At 40.0% G+C, this 15847-nt stretch overlaps 2 protein-coding genes across 4 annotated transcripts; one reads left to right on the top strand and one right to left on the bottom strand.

The window, feature by feature from the left end:
- Positions 1-4459: 4459 nt before the first annotated feature.
- Positions 4460-8088, bottom strand: nkiras2 (NFKB inhibitor interacting Ras-like 2). 2 transcript variants are annotated; one of them, XM_068718331.1, is made up of 4 exons: positions 8018-8088; positions 7446-7564; positions 6335-6576; positions 4460-5971 (listed from the first exon to the last, which is right to left on the bottom strand). In XM_068718331.1, exons 2-4 carry the CDS (start codon positions 7537-7539, stop codon positions 5729-5731), a joined length of 579 nt encoding a protein of 192 aa, XP_068574432.1. In that variant the 5' UTR covers positions 7540-7564; positions 8018-8088; the 3' UTR covers positions 4460-5728. The 2 variants fall into 2 exon arrangements, with proteins under 2 accessions (XP_068574432.1, XP_068574431.1); XM_068718330.1 differs by lacking the exon at positions 8018-8088 and adding an exon at positions 7928-8017.
- Positions 8083-15828, top strand: dnajc7 (DnaJ (Hsp40) homolog, subfamily C, member 7). 2 transcript variants are annotated; one of them, XM_068718329.1, is made up of 14 exons: positions 8083-8191; positions 10028-10116; positions 10256-10380; positions 11013-11126; positions 11445-11519; positions 11616-11734; positions 12366-12519; positions 12715-12879; positions 13390-13481; positions 13589-13662; positions 13761-13907; positions 14006-14158; positions 14266-14328; positions 14454-15828. In XM_068718329.1, the coding sequence occupies exons 1-14, from the start codon at positions 8118-8120 to the stop codon at positions 14489-14491; spliced, it is 1482 nt and encodes a 493-aa protein (XP_068574430.1). In that variant the 5' UTR covers positions 8083-8117; the 3' UTR covers positions 14492-15828. The 2 variants fall into 2 exon arrangements, with proteins under 2 accessions (XP_068574430.1, XP_068574429.1); XM_068718328.1 differs by lacking the exon at positions 8083-8191 and having other exon boundaries at positions 10074-10116; positions 10229-10380.
- The last annotated feature ends 19 nt before the right edge of the window (positions 15829-15847 follow it).

The raw sequence follows: 15847 nt of genomic DNA on the forward strand, positions 1-15847 counted from the left end.
TCCAGCCATTTTCAGGAAACTTGTGACAGCAGGTCTGGTGCGTAGCCAAGACACAACGGCGAAAGCAAATGGAAGCTCTGTTGCATCTGTGGCACACAGAGGAGTGATAGAATAATACACCTGAGAGGCTGCTTTGGTATGGAGACAGGCTAATCTCATTTATCTGCAGATGATTCTCCACAGATGGCCGTTCCAGAGTGCGTTGTTCTCTGAAATGGCTTTAGCGGCTGCAGAAAGATTTGGTACTAGACAATGAATCCACTCGGATTGTCGAACAGCAGCTGTGTGTGTGCCGACATGACACAGTGTTGCCCGTCTCTGCTCATCCCTCAAGGCAACGTTGACACAATGAAACCGGGCAGAGGAGCGTCTCCATAGTGATTAACTGTGACTTTTATCTCTCTCGCTGGATAATCATGTATTTTGCTTATGTTAGCTCTGTGATAATTATCCAGTTTTCTTGTTTATTTGAAGGAGAGCCCTTGGATTTTTTATTGACGTTGTCCTCCACGCCTCAGGCCATTGTGCCAGCCCGTCCTTTGTGGGAACAGTAGATAAGCACAACAACGAAGCCAGTCCCTCCTGTGGTGCCAATCAAAGGGAAGTCATCGGATCCCCAGCACCTAACGCCAGCGATATGGCAGAAGGACATGATGCCCTTGCTAAGCTGAGACACTGGTGTGTATCCGCTGTATTGATCAATTACCTTATCTGACTCCTCTCCATGGAGGGAGTCGACACCCTTATCTCCTGCTGTGGTGGTCAGCCACCACTCCTCAACTCAAAGGGTCACGACTTACAAACGTCTGTCTGTGTGTGTGTGTGTGTGTGTGTGTGTGTGTGTGTGTGTGTGTGTGTGTGTGTGTGTGTGTTTAATTCAAAGTAAATGGAGGATTATAAACTGGAGGAGAAAATAGACACGTGGCCAGTTATTTTTGGTCCCACTTTTAGCTTAATATTCATTGTATATTAATTATCATGACTAGTAATGTAACGTAATGTATTGTGGAACATTATGAGTTTGATCCAATATAGCAGTAGCACTTTATTTTACAGCACAGTCGCTTGATATTTAAAAATCGGAGTAATCAGCAGTTACATAATCATTAATGTATCGAAGTAATTGTGTTTAGTACCACGAAATTATGTCCTGACTTTAATAATTATTTAGTAAATAAATATAATTTATTTAGTATTTGTTGGTCCAAAAATGCTTAGTTACAATTCTATACAGTAATTATCAGGTAAGTATTAACTTCGGTAGTTATTGTTTTGTACATAAAAGTAATCAACCTAAAGAAATAGCTAATAACCTACTGATATATAGGAATTACATAGTAGAGACTGTAATTGTGAATATATACACATAATTAATGAGTAACATGACATCACTTATCTACTATTTCTGAATATTATTATGCATGTTGATTTCAATAAAACGTAAAAAAGAAGAAAAACAGTCGTAGAAAATGAATAATTATAGACTTTTTGGTATTATCATATTCTGCTGCTGATTTTAGTTTCATTGGATAAATGGTAATGTTTTAATTAGTTTGCTCAAACATATAGTGCCTAGTCATACATTGTAGTTATTTTATTTTGGTAATCCATACCCATAGTACAATTATGTATTAATTACAATTATCAAATATGTAACAGTATTAGTAGTTAATACCGGACATTCCCTTTTATGGTTTCTTGCATGAATATATTTCTTATTGCAACTATGGAGTATAATTACTCAACATATAGATTTTAAAAAAATTGTATACTACTATATATTATATACATTATATTATTATATATTATATGTATACTACACACCACAGATGCAAAACCTTTCGTAAAAATACTTACTGTCTGTATTGCAAAGATATTTACAATAACACAGTACTGATTACTCTAGAAAACGCCAGGCTAGTACTGTACTGTAAAGTACTGAGCCGTCTATGATGTAAAATCCGGCTTCTACAGTAACTTAATTTAGTCCTTTATGGATCTTAAATTGTTTGATGGGAGACAATGTGTCCGCATGTCCTCGTGGATCAAGCTCTTTCAACATAGAATGCAAAAACTATAAGCGAGATCCACATTTCTGCATGTTTCAGAATGCTTTATGCCAGATTAAATCACCCTGTGCTTTCAGGATAAATGATCCGTCTCAGAGGTTTGTGGGTAGCCATCTGACATAACTGATGGCTTAAGGGCAGTTGGTCTTTCCAGCCCACGCTGATAGCACAGAGAATGGGGGGCACTGCAGTTTAGACTGTATGTCTTCACTCCAGTGTGGAATTGTTTTGTTATTAATCTGATGCCTCATGATGAGGACTGTGAAAAGAGGGTCCATCAAGCAGCTTCCAGGGAGATAGTCTATTTTCTCTTCACAAAAAAGCAAAACAAGGGAGGATAAAATATCATCTATTTCATGCGTCCCCTGGGAGAGCTGGATGCTCAGCTGCAGTCATGAGAGACAATGTCATGCAACAGTGAAAGGGTATTACTGGTAGCAACACAAGGGCGTCGCCTTGTTGCCCTGTGACTGTGACAAGCAAGTGTGAATTTCTTTCTTTTGTGGTCAGTGTAGTCTGAAGGAAGCAGAAGGTTCATAAATCACACAGGCAAGTGACAAATCGATCCCTCGCTCTGGCACGCTCACAGTGTGTATTTCACATTTTGTGTTGTGAATCTTCCGGTGTTTTTTTTTAATTTTTTATGTGGGTCCCATACAAACGTGGAGACATTACACAGAAAGACAGGAGATCGTATTGACAACTCACAGGAGTCTCTTCCTCGCTGCTAGAACTCGGGGACATAAAATGAACACCCCTGTGTACTGTCGCAGTCTAAATGCGTGATACTATAACTGAACCAATTCTGAGTGAAGTAACATCAGCGCACTGGCTCGATTCTAGTCATTAAAAAGAACATGATTGAAATGAGATGGTACATGATAGCACCCTCTGGGGAAGCTAAGGTGAGTGTAATATAATTCCATAAATGTTCCACTTGAGGTTTTCTCATTATCTTGCATTAACCTCTCCAGTCAACATGGCCGTGTGGGACTAGCAGATCATTTCCTCTGCCTAAACATCGCTGACCTTGTCTGAACCACATTGCTTTCACTGCCTTAAAGGCCAATGCAATGATTTGTCCTTTATGGATAGATATAGAATGGCAAAATTAATTAATGATCCAGTAACAACCATTCTCAACCAATTGCCTTGAGATTATTCACTGGAAAATGTGTAGAATTGGGGTGCACAGATCATGATGATACGTTTTATACGACTGCATTCATGTCTTAGGTGTCAGTGTAGGGGCATTTCCATCAGTGAATCGTTGGCACAGAAGGGGATCTTTTCTCCTGAATAATGTTTGTCATACATATTTCACTTTTGTACACTCCATATTTTGTTGGCATTAAAAGTCATCAGGTGCACTGACGACCGTCATGTATGGCAGTTCACAATTTTGCCTGCTCCTGTTTGAGTTTTAATGAATTAATTAGTATCTATCGATCTGTGTTTTTCTTTCAAGGGAGATAAAAGACTACATTTAAAATAAATTGCTAACACCTGCTTTTCTTTGAAAACTGTCCTTAAATTCTCCCACAGGACAAAAGTCTTTAGAGGAATTAAAATGATATCAATAGGCATGTTAGCACTAATGTTTATCTGTATTAATAATATAGACTTCATTATCAGATACCCCTGCATCGTGAACTGCATTTCAATACAAAGCTATGTGATAATTGGGAATGTTTTGTCCACCTTTATTTACGTACTTGCTACTTGACGCTGGTACGTACTGTTCCTCACTTTAACCACTGGAGGGCAGTTGTGATTCTCAATACACTCAAGCCAACTAGTATCACCATGCTAATATTAATAAATCTTTATTAATATCAGTATTTGTAGCTAATTATTAGAGTGATTGTTAAAGTGGTGTGAAGCCAAACACAAATATTGCTGATATGCAACTAAATTTGTTAAATCAGAGCACTTCTTTAAAGATTGTTGTAAACACAGATTAGTTACAGCCTGGTGCAGACATCCCAAGGTTACTGGATACAGGTGGATATTTCCTTTCAAGCAAAACTGAGAGACAGCATGAGGACATCCACATTGTTTTACTGGAAGATCAGAGACATCTACTGGCCATCAAACATACTACAACGTTAATGAAATCCTGAAAGTCAGTGATTGGGGTTGGGTAAATTTTAACTTTTTAAACTGGATATGAGTTTTTCTTCCATCAAATGTCGATTGTTTCTTGCTCTTCACGTTTGGGAAGGATACAAATCACAGAGACGGTTAACTAAATCTCTCCTTGTCACAACTCTCACACACGTGCTTTTGTGACGCCTCAAAACTCTCAAACGCATAATAATTCCCACGGTGAATTCAAAGTCGGCTGTATCTAATAACTTCATTCATTTAAGCACCACCGCAAATTCTGGTTAGGCACGGAAAAAAATCTTTAATTCGTTTACAAAACATGCAAACAAATATCAAGTGAACACATTTTCGAGATATTAATACATGAAAGCTTGATATTCACAAAAAGTATCCACAGTGTTGATAGCCTGAGGCAGGAACACATGAATAGAGACTATATCAATGAATTTCCCCATTTTTAAACAAACGGTCATATTTTGACTTGAAGAAACAGTTCAGGGGTCGGCTAATGAATACTTTGGAGTTTTTACAGCTTAGTAAATAATATACAAGCTTCAACTTCAGCAGAGACTGTAACTGATTATATGATGAGGCATGGTGACAATGCTACGGCATTTTACTATATAGAGTGCTCTAAGTCTTTCATGTGTCACAACCAGAAAAAAAGTAGCACCTGAGCCTGCAGAAACCGCCTTTCATCTGAACGATTCTATCTCATTTGATTTCTAAAGCCTGTACAGAAGGCAATGTGTGGTCAGGAATGTCAATCATTCACTTTCTGACATCCAACAGTGAATCTCAGCAAAGAACAAATATAGTGTAACACATCTCACAGTTACTGTACATCATCAATAATGTATCAATAAAATACCTTCACCCATCAAATCTTTTACATGTTCAGCATTTGTGTGATGCAATAATAACGTAACATGAGTGACTGCTGCCATTTGTGATTCAATCTGTGCATACATGTAGTGTACATGTAAATAAAATAGAAGCCAGTGTATATGTGTGCTAGGTCTTCATTTATCCATACAGTGAGCACCATGAGTCTCAGAGATCTTAAAACGCTGAACTATTTAGGTAGAAACTGAGGGCAAAATGTTTGTCAGTAGTTTGAGAACTACATTGTGTAGGTTGAAATATGACTGCTGATGTCAACAGCTGTAATTGTAAAGAATGCGGATGAATAGTTTGGCCATAATCCAAACTAATAAAATGGGAATGACAAACAAAAACACTTTGCATCCTTCAATTTCTTAGCTGATAAAAGATCAGAATTTTACTCATTTAGAATTTAAGTAGTAAAAACCAAACAAAACATCAAATATGGATGCTATACCAATACCAGCAGTACTCACTGTATATAAATATCCATACAATCATCCTGCATTTTCTCATCATCGCTTCGCCACATTCTCCACACCAACTCTTACTTCCTCAATCCTTCATAATATCAAAATAGCTTTTAGTGAAACAAATTTCCCTTTAATACACCTCTTCTCCCTTCGTTTTCCTCCCTCTTGAATATGACAACAGTGTTTGGTCATTCAGCTGTCTGTAGAACCACTGCCCTTATTTTTATTGCGACTGAGAGGGAACGTGGACTTGCTCTGTGGCTGGGTCATTTTGCTGGCCAGGTAGACAAAGGGTTCGATCAGAGTGCGCCGGTCCACCACCGACACCTCCCACAGACGCACCTTCTCATTCTTTGCCCAGTTCTGTGCCATGTTAGAGTCGACTCTCCTCTCGTCCGGCTTGTCCAGCTTGTTACCCAGCACAACAATGGTCACCTGTGGATCAGAATCACAAGGTCAGACGAGCCCCAACATCAGAGTAATCTCTAGCTCAGTCCACATCAGTGCGCTTCACTACATCAGCTACAATATTAACAACTATGGAAGGTTGTCTGTTGGGACTAAGAGAATCAGGACGAAATAACATTCAAATGAATCATATACTGTATGGATCTCATTCCAATAACTGGAATTTAAAATTGGAGAAAACTATGGACCACTTCATTGCCATTCTGCTGCTAGAAAAAAAAAGCGTGTCTATTGTGAGTTCTCTAGATTGGTATCCTCTAAATTAACTCTGCTTTATAGAAGTACCATCAAATTAACCTTCCCAAGCATATAAATGGGTTCAGTCCTCACCTCTTTCTTGTCTCTGTGGCGGTCGATGTCCTTCTTGAGGGCCTCCATCCGCTTAAAGGACTCTTTACTGTCAATGCTGTAGACGAGAACAAAGCCATCTGCAAAAGTGTAGTAATGCCGGGGAAACTCCATCCCATCCCGAAGGCCGCGGGTGTCATAGAAGCGAACCTGCTCTCGTGTGCCACGGTCAGTCTCTATAGAGCCGATGTAGATATCCTCCAGGGTCTCCATGGGCTCTGAACCTAACCGTGGACAAACAAAGACAAGTACGTATGGTGTGATATACCGCTTAAGTATTAATAAAATTGCTTGTAATCAAGACATTATAAGTGAGCACTTTGAAACTTGAAACAAATCACAATATATTTAGTATGACTGGGTGTCAGTAGAAGAAAACATATGCAGGAAATCTGTTCAACATTACACATGAGAGTCTGAGGCCAGGGTTAAAAACTGCAGTCATTTTTCTCAAGACCCAGTCATGATACTTTATTCTTCCATGAGGTCGATGTCATGTTATTAATGCAATCAGATCAGTTCCTAGTTCTGGCTTCTCCTACAAGTGCCTCTCTGGTTTTGAGCTTTCATGAGCAAGTTGACTATGTACTGTAATTTACATATGCTGTAATTAAAATAATATATTATGCTTGTTCAATTGCTATTTCCAAAGAATTACAGAGTGCATGTGTTATTAAATAGCCTTAAATGCACCAGTATATCAGCAATAATTAATGGCAATCAAACTTAACATTTCAATCAAAATCAGAAGTTTATTGCCAAGCATATTATTAAAATTACCTTGGTGTCTGATGCATGCAGTAAACATGGCAAGAGGAAATAAAAGTACAGGCAAAGTAATGCAAAGGTCAAGAACAGAAAAGAGTATAAATCCGAAAATTACGATACAAACATGAAAGAGATTCTATAATAAATACTATAACAAGAACATATATATATATATATATATATATATATATATATATATATATATATATATATATATATATAGAATAGAAATGTGAGAATGTACAGTGCATCAAAGACAGGTCAATGGTCATATTTGAACTAATAAATGGAAAATCGTCGTTATATAAGGCAAAATAAGGCATACCTGCAACATGATTAGCATACAGTAGTTGTTCCAATACAGCCGTTTTTCCGACTGCAGCCTGGCCACACACAACCACCTTACAGCTCTTGCCCATGACTATTAGGTCAGTTAACGGTAATCTGTTTTTCGGAGAAGATACACAGATGGGAAACTTAAAAATGATTTATTACACGTTACGTTATATTACGCTATTTTGTCATTACATAGCAATTAGCATCGTACTACACATGCATTTTGGGTAGCATTGCAAAAAATGCTTATGTTATAAATAATTCATAACTTAGAGCAAATAAAGATAGCAAACGTATACATAATGTCAGGTTACGTTAGTCATGCTGATCTATAACTGAAACTAGCTAGCGTTAGCAGATTATGCTTAAATGCCTCCAATCTCTGATATTAAGAAATAGCTTAGCTTTCGATGAGAGACAGAGCCACGATAACGCATACCAAGTAGCTACTGTTATCTGAAACTGACTAACCCGTGTAAAAGTGGTGTCTTCTAAATGTATAAGTTGGCATTAGCTGCCAGCAGCTAAATATGTAACCGCTAATAGCTACGAGAATCTTACTTGCGAGTAGATTGCTCTTCCTACCTAACTGTCTACTTCCTGTTTACAGTGTACGTCACGACTGCAGTAAGTGGCCCCGCCCCGCTCCATTGACGGCAAAATGGCGTCGGAGAGCTGTGATGCTGTGAACATGGACCCTGACATGGAACTGCTCAGTGACGAAGAATTAGAAAGGTAAAAACATATTAAGGCTATGTTGTCATTGGCAGAAATACAACGGTAGCGATGCGTCTTACTGACATGTCTCATCTTAAGTCCTTCATGTGTTAATTTCCTTAGTACTTCGCATTATGAGAGCTAACTAGCGCACCACCGCTGTGTAGCTACATTCTGCCTCTTAGCTAGCTCCTGCAATGGATTTCTGGGTTACTGTCACGAGCTGTAATGTCTACAAATCTACTGTTACCTATCAATATTACAGCTTTCACATAATTACGATGTTCTCAATAACATACTGTCTGGATAATTAGTTGATGACACCATTCGCTGACTGTATGGTCGTGGTGTAAAACATGACAGACTTCTAAAAAAAGTAACGGCAGTGGCCCACGCCATGGTGTCATATATTCCTGGCTCAGCGTCACAGAATAGCTACGTGTTTGATTGTAGGAGGCACTTCTGCCTTGCTGGTTTGGCTCTTTCTATGTTTAGCAGGAATGTCCGTCACATTCCTGGACATGCTCCCTTTACTCATGATCATGAATGGGATGCTCACACTTAACTGTCTTACAGTTTAAAGGGGCAGTGTGCACGATCTGGCCACATGCTCCAAACAAATAGGGGGGCAGCATTTCACCTCTACTACCTGAGCCCTTTTCAGAAAGCAGGGTCAACAAAAAGGCTCGTTCGAGATGAGCCAGTCCTGTGCATAATCGATTAAAGTACAATGCATGCCGGTTCAATTTGTGTCCGACTTGCGCTGACGTCATGCACACGTGGTCAACGTTTACCTCAGGAGATCGAGGCGGCCGCAGTTTTCAGAGCCAGGCGCCACAGTTGCTCTCCCCTGACTGAATGACCCCAATGCATGATGGGAAACGCCTGGCTGTCGCCATATCAAAGAACTGATTGGCTCTTCGATTTGACAACGAACACCACGTTTTGTAGAAAATCCTATTTTGTGTAATTTTAATACTTAACGCTAGATTGTTGGCTATTGGTCTCATGTAGTGCAATGAAGGTTAGACCTAAAGACATATCTTGTGAGATTGATGACAATAAAGCTTATATAAACAACACATATCTGGATCTAACAGGAAGTAACAGTTTCTTTGACTTCCTGTGTATTCTTTGAAGGCGGTTGAAACCTGTACTACTTGACCGCAGTTTCTTTTCAACTCCCCCTGCTGCTGCCGCCTGCTCTCATCTCGAACGAGCCTAAACTCTGAGCCTAATGCTGAACCCCAAGTTGATCAGAGTTAGTTCAATTAACTCTGAGTATGTTCACACTGAGTTAAGCTGGTATGTGGTAGAATGAAAAAAGCATCAATGGAGCTTCCATTTTAATACAGGGATTATAGAGATATTAATTGATATGCGAACTGAAAGCCTCATTCAGAGCGGGGGAAAGTGTCAGTAAGTTAACACAATAAAGTTTTCTTCAGGGATGTCCATTGTTTACCAGACTTACATGACCGTTATGGATGATGAAGTGGTGGAATCTGAGTGGGGTTTTCGCCGGCTGACTTGGAGATGCTACAACAGCTGACTGGAGGTCCGTCTCTTTTATAACTGATGACTGCATTTAGATTGTATGGATCCCGTAGGAGAGGTGAAATGCTGACCCTGTTTGTTTGGAGCAGATCTTTCACATTGCGCCCTTTTTTTTTTTTTTTTTTTTTTTTTTTTTTTTTAAGATTTTTTTTAAAGATTTTTTTCTGTGGACAAGAAGTTTAGTAATCTGTTAAACAAACCCAGCCAGTTGACCACCACATACCTGTATAATCATGCTCTGTCCATCACTACCCTCACCTGAGTCTGATATTTGCCTTGTTTTTTTTTTGTACACAGGGAAGCGGAGGGCTTCAAAGAGCAAGGCAATGCCTTTTATATCAAGAAGGATTATGCAGAAGCATTCAATTATTACACCAAGGCCATAGGTAAATATCACTGAATAATTTAGGTCAGTCCTCTTTTGTTAGTCGATGGGATTGTGTTGATTTCCTGTTTGGACAAGAAATAAAAGTCTGAATTCTGTCTTGTCCTTGATAGGATGTCAATAACTTGTTTGTTATACAGACATGTGTCCGAAGAATGCAAGTTACTATGGAAACCGGGCAGCCACGCTAATGATGTTGTATCGGTACAGAGAGGCGTTAGAGGATTCCCAGCAAGCAGTGCGACTAGATAACGACTTCATGAAGGTAGATTGTGGGAAACAAACTATTTATAGATTTAATTCTAAGAACACATCAAAGGGGAAACTCTGCTCTCATAATGTCTTAACACTGTTGAGTATTCTGTAGTCTGCAATGTGCAATTTGTTGTTATTTTTGTTTTGCTGTACACACTTTCCCTCAGCCTACTAATGCTTTGCTAAATGTTTTCCAGAATGCTGTGGACAGTGCTGTGTTTGATTTAGCAATAATATGTGTAAAAAGCATTTTCTTCATAATTTAGAAAGAAAGAAAAATGAACTTGAAAGGTTGTTTTGGAAAGGCCACCAAAACGTTGGACCTTTTTATCTTGGAGTGTAGTTGTTTGCCACATCGCAGAGCTATGTGCCCGTTCAAATAGAGGAATGAGCAGTTTTATAGACGTATACATTTGTTTGTAGAGCAACGTGGCCCTATGGCTACAGCACATCCCTACAGTAGCTCAGTGGGTAACTGGCAGGATTTTGCCAGAGGGATAAAAGGTGTGTCGCATAACAAATGTGTAAGTTTAGAGCTAGTCATGGTTTAGTTTTTGGTACACAGTGCCCTGCTGCTTTCAACCAGGGAATTGAGGGACGTCCTCTCTTCAGCAAGTGAACTGTGAGTCTTTTTGCCCACAGGGCCATCTGCGAGAGGGCAAATGCCACCTGTCCCTCGGCAACGCTATGGCTGCAAGCCGCTGTTTCCAGAGGGTTCTGGAGCTGGAGCCTGACAGCAGCCAGGCCCAGCAGGAGGTGAGTCGGCCTCAGTTTGATGTGACAACTTGGAAATGATTATCCACTGTCAAGCTTTGGCCACGCTGGTGCAAATATAGTGGGAATAGTCTGATACGGATAACGGTTTAAGAGGAGATCAACTAGAGTTACTGTTAATTCTCAATGACAAAGCCAGGAGGCAAGTTTTAGGTTCTTCACAGAAGTGCTGCTGCTTCCGTTGACCTACTTTTACAAACACGAAGCATGGCACAGAAGAGAGGCCATTGTTTGCTGTAAAGCTACTCATCTACTGCAAGTCTTTGAAATTGTCACTGAACACCACAAATTCCTTTTCAGCTGAAGAATGCAGAATCAATCCTTGAATATGAGCGAATGGCAGAGATTGGATTTGAGAAAAGGGACTTCAGGATGGTAAGCTACACAGTGTTTACAACTTTATTTGATATGTCAGCAGCAACCGACACGTCCAGCAACACAGACTTCAGGTGTGCTGTGGTCTGTCTCCAGGTTGTTTTTTGCATGGACCGGGCCTTGGAGGCGGCCGCAGCCTGTCACAGGTTCAAGATACTGAAGGCCGAGTGCTTAGCCCTGCTGGGACGCTATCCCGAGGCTCAGTCTGTAGCCAGGTGAGATGGCATATTTGAAGAATACTCGGTGACTCACTTATTTAATTTAGATTATCGGAATTTGTCACAATGAGCGCAGGGTGAACGCAGAATAAGACAAAAAAGCATGACGTACCAACTTGATTGGTACTAACATGTCGACATCATTACGACATGTTGGTGAAATGCTTATCAGTCAGACACAAAACAATGAGTAATTGTGTATCCCAGAGCTGTGTAGAAACAATAAAATCATGATACATGACTTGAAAGAAGTAATATAAAATGTACAGATATGCATGAGTATGACACTTTAGCCGGATTAATGTAATTAAATGTTAGACTCTGACTGCACTAGGTAACAATGATTTCTTAATTTGACTCGTGCCAGATTACTGACATCGGTGGGCCTTAACACCTGGTGGTAACACCATATGTTTCTTAAGTGGTCTAAATGGGATGCAGTTGCTGCTACACCACTGCATCCTTGTAATATGTCTCGTCTCTCCAGGGAAACATATATTATAACAGTTTATTGTTGTTTTCAGATGTGAACTATACCTTTTTAAAAATGCCATACTTGTGATTTCTCTTTTTTAATTTGTTTTAATATGTATGCTTTCATTCATTTGTATCATTTGTTCCCGTTTAGTGATATTCTGCGGATGGACTCTACTAATGCAGACGCGCTGTACGTGCGTGGTCTTTGTCTGTATTATGAGGACTGCATTGACAAGGCGGTCCAGTTCTTTGTCCAGGCCCTGCGCATGGCTCCGGACCACGACAAGGCTCGGCTCGCATGCAGAGTGAGTAATTCAGTAGAAAAGAGTTTTAGAGATCAAATTTACTTGTTTGGGAATTCCTATAAATACAACCATTACATTACAATTATTCTTATTGTGAGCCTTCCTCCATTTTAAGTCTGATTGACAATGCTGGTATGGTAGCCCATAGTAGCTTTTTAAGATTGTCCTATATATGTTTATATATTGTCTTTCCAGGATGCCAAAGCACTAAAAGCCAAGAAGGAGGAGGGGAACAAGGCGTTCAAGGAGGGAAACTTTGAGGCCGCCTATGAGCTGTACTCTGAAGCACTAACAATAGACCCCAACAACATCAAGACTAACGCCAAGCTGTACTGTAATAGGGCCACTGTGGGCTCTAAGGTGAGGAGCATGCACAGGAGAGACGCCACTAGTGCATCAACATCTGTCAAGTTGTTTGGGCCGGTCAACTGCAAAATGAATCTTAGCGTCCCCGGTGACTATTTGCTAAAAGTCACTGAGGGCTAATGTGTTGCTCAGAGAGTATTCAAGCAAGGACACTTGTATTAATTAAATTAGGAAGTTAGATCAGTAAATATTGCAAAGGAGACGTACTAAATACAGAAAAGGAAAGAGGAAAAAGTGATGAAGGACAGGAACACAAACAAAACTACAACCTATGAATTCATCATTAATATTCATTGATATATTAGCATACAAGTCATACCCCATGCATAACACACGCATACACGCATTCTTTCAGTTATTGATCAGTCAAGTTCTCATTCTGTCCCTCTGACGGTATAATGTGTTTTGGTGTTTTTTGCCATATTGGGAACTAGGCCACTACTTTTCTCTCTCTGTCTCCACCTCACATGGTTACAGTTTTTTTTTTCTCTTTTTCTTTGAAAGCTGAAGAAACTAGAACAGGCCATTGAAGACTGCACGAAGGCCATTAAACTGGATGAGACCTACATTAAGGCCTATTTACGGAGAGCACAGTGGTACGTCCCAGGATTTCTACCTTGATTGTTGATAGAGACGGTACGTTCTGTTCTGTGTTCAAACTGGGTAGAGAAACAAAAACCGACTTGTTCATACTGTGCTGCAGCTACATGGACACAGAGCAGTATGAAGAGGCAGTGCGAGATTATGAGAAGGTTTACCAGACAGAGAAGACAAAAGGTGAGAGTCGGACTGCTCCGTGGTGGCTGAGCTGGATTTATCCTCCTTATTATGCCTTATTGTTTGTGAACCTGTCCTGTCTTTTTTTCCCCCTCTAGAACACAAGCACCTTCTGAAACATGCCCAGCTGGAGCTGAAGAAAAGCAAGCGGAAAGATTACTACAAAGTGCTTGGGGTGAATAAGAACGCCACAGAAGAGGAGATCAAGAAAGCTTATCGCAAACGGGCGCTTTTACATCACCCAGGTGCTTAACTTAACAGAAAATCCACTAAATACTATACAGTTTTTTCCTCTGCCCAAATAACGTTTGTACTGTTCTTTCCCACATTTACCTCCCGTCAGATCGACACAGCGGAGCTACTCCTGAGCTGCAGAAGGAAGAGGAGAAGAAGTTTAAGGAGGTGGGCGAGGCTTTCAGTGTGCTTTCGGACCCAAAGAAGAAGTCTCGCTATGACAGCGGTCAGGATCTGGAAGATGACGGCATGAACATGGGAGGTCAGCACCTGGACATTTTATTATAAAACAGCTGTTTTTATGGTGAGAATCTGGCTGGAAAGTTCTGTGTTGATGTTGATTCTTACTTGCATTTTTGTCTCCACCAGATTTTGATGCCAACAACATTTTCAAGGCATTCTTCGGTGGCCCAGGAGGTTTTAGTTTTGAAGGTAATTTCTGTATTGTGTGTGTACAAAAAACGTTGAGAAAATAGGTTTTTCAATCGTACAACATTCGGCATGACGTTGACATTTTTAAATACACCAGTTATTGACTTGTTTGTTGTTTGTTTCAGCATCTGGACCAGGGAATTTCTTCTTCCAGTTTGGTTAACTGGAGGATTTGTCTACCTAAACAGTTACTACACCAGGACTTTTCAACAATGTCAACCCCCGACCCGCCATCCATATTTAATGACTGATTACCAGTCAAGATTCCTGTCTATGCCATTGACTGAATGAACCCAATGACCACATGCAACTAATGTTTTAAAGCCCGTATAGCAAGGACTCCAGGACGGCACAGACTGAGTTGCAATAGTGTTACTGGTTTTGGATTTGGTTTTCTTCCTTTCAGAATGAAACAAACTTTAAAGTCAGTAATGGCTAGCAACAGTGGTCCAAATATTATCTGGATTTTTGACTTAGCAGCGACTTGCACAGCTATTGTATCAGAGCTTTTTAGCGATCCATGCAGGAAGGGACATCCTGGGGAATGTCTTGAGATGCAACTGAGCATTGAGCAAGCTATTATCCGCCTGGTCTCAACTTGCTGCTGAGGGGGCGTTCTCTGCATGAAAGTTAATAACTTGCTTAATGATCCCTTAGCAAGTGGCACCCTTCCCCTTTTTGAAGAACATGTCAGACAGACAGTTGGCTGCTACGAATTCACACTGAAAACTGCCTCCTTGTCATAAGCCAATAGGAGCACTTGAGTATTCTTTTTTTTTTTTTATTCTTTTTTTTTTATATAAAAGTCACAGCTGGAGGCTGGAGCCTAGACCTCCACTTACACTACAGCTGAAGCACATTAGAAAGATGGCGGTGGGGGAGCTCTGCTGGCTTTGTTGCCAGCAAAGTCCCCCTCCCTCTTGTTGTCACAGGTTTTGTGTTTGATGTTGCCATTCACAGATTGCTGCATTGTACATTTTACTGGAATGTAAAGTGTTGATTTGTGATAGTTTTTTTTTTCCATTCTTTTTTTAAATTTTAATATGTATATTTATTGTAAATTTGCCGTCTGATAGAGAGCCATCTGTGTAAGATGACGATGCCTTTCTGTTATTTGAAAGTTTGAGAGAGACACTGATGATTAGCATCCTTAGACACAAATTCAGGAAGATAGTTGTTTTTTTGCTCGGTCTGCATGCAATATTGTGCAGAAATACATTATGCTTTATGTGTTCCTTGACTGTAATGCAAGCGGTCTAATTTAAGTCAATGCAAATTAGACGCGTTTGCTATTGTCCAAGTCATAGGGTGATGGACACGTGCTTATGTTCAGTTTACTTCCTCATTAGTTTGTTGTTCTCTTGGTGGACTTCATGAAGAAAAGAAAAGCGTCTTCGTCTTTGCTCTCATTGTTTTTGCCCTTATGGTGAAACCATCCTCTCTTTATCCTAAAAAATACAAGCCAAGTCAATAAAGTTGGCCTCCTCTGGGTTTCCCCTAGATTGTGTGTTTTCTTTTG

Source organism: Cebidichthys violaceus, unplaced genomic scaffold (genome assembly GCF_023349555.1).
Source record: "Cebidichthys violaceus isolate CVI_PGR_0920_01 unplaced genomic scaffold, fCebVio1.0.p SCAF_23, whole genome shotgun sequence".
NCBI lineage: Eukaryota > Metazoa > Chordata > Actinopteri > Perciformes > Stichaeidae > Cebidichthys > Cebidichthys violaceus.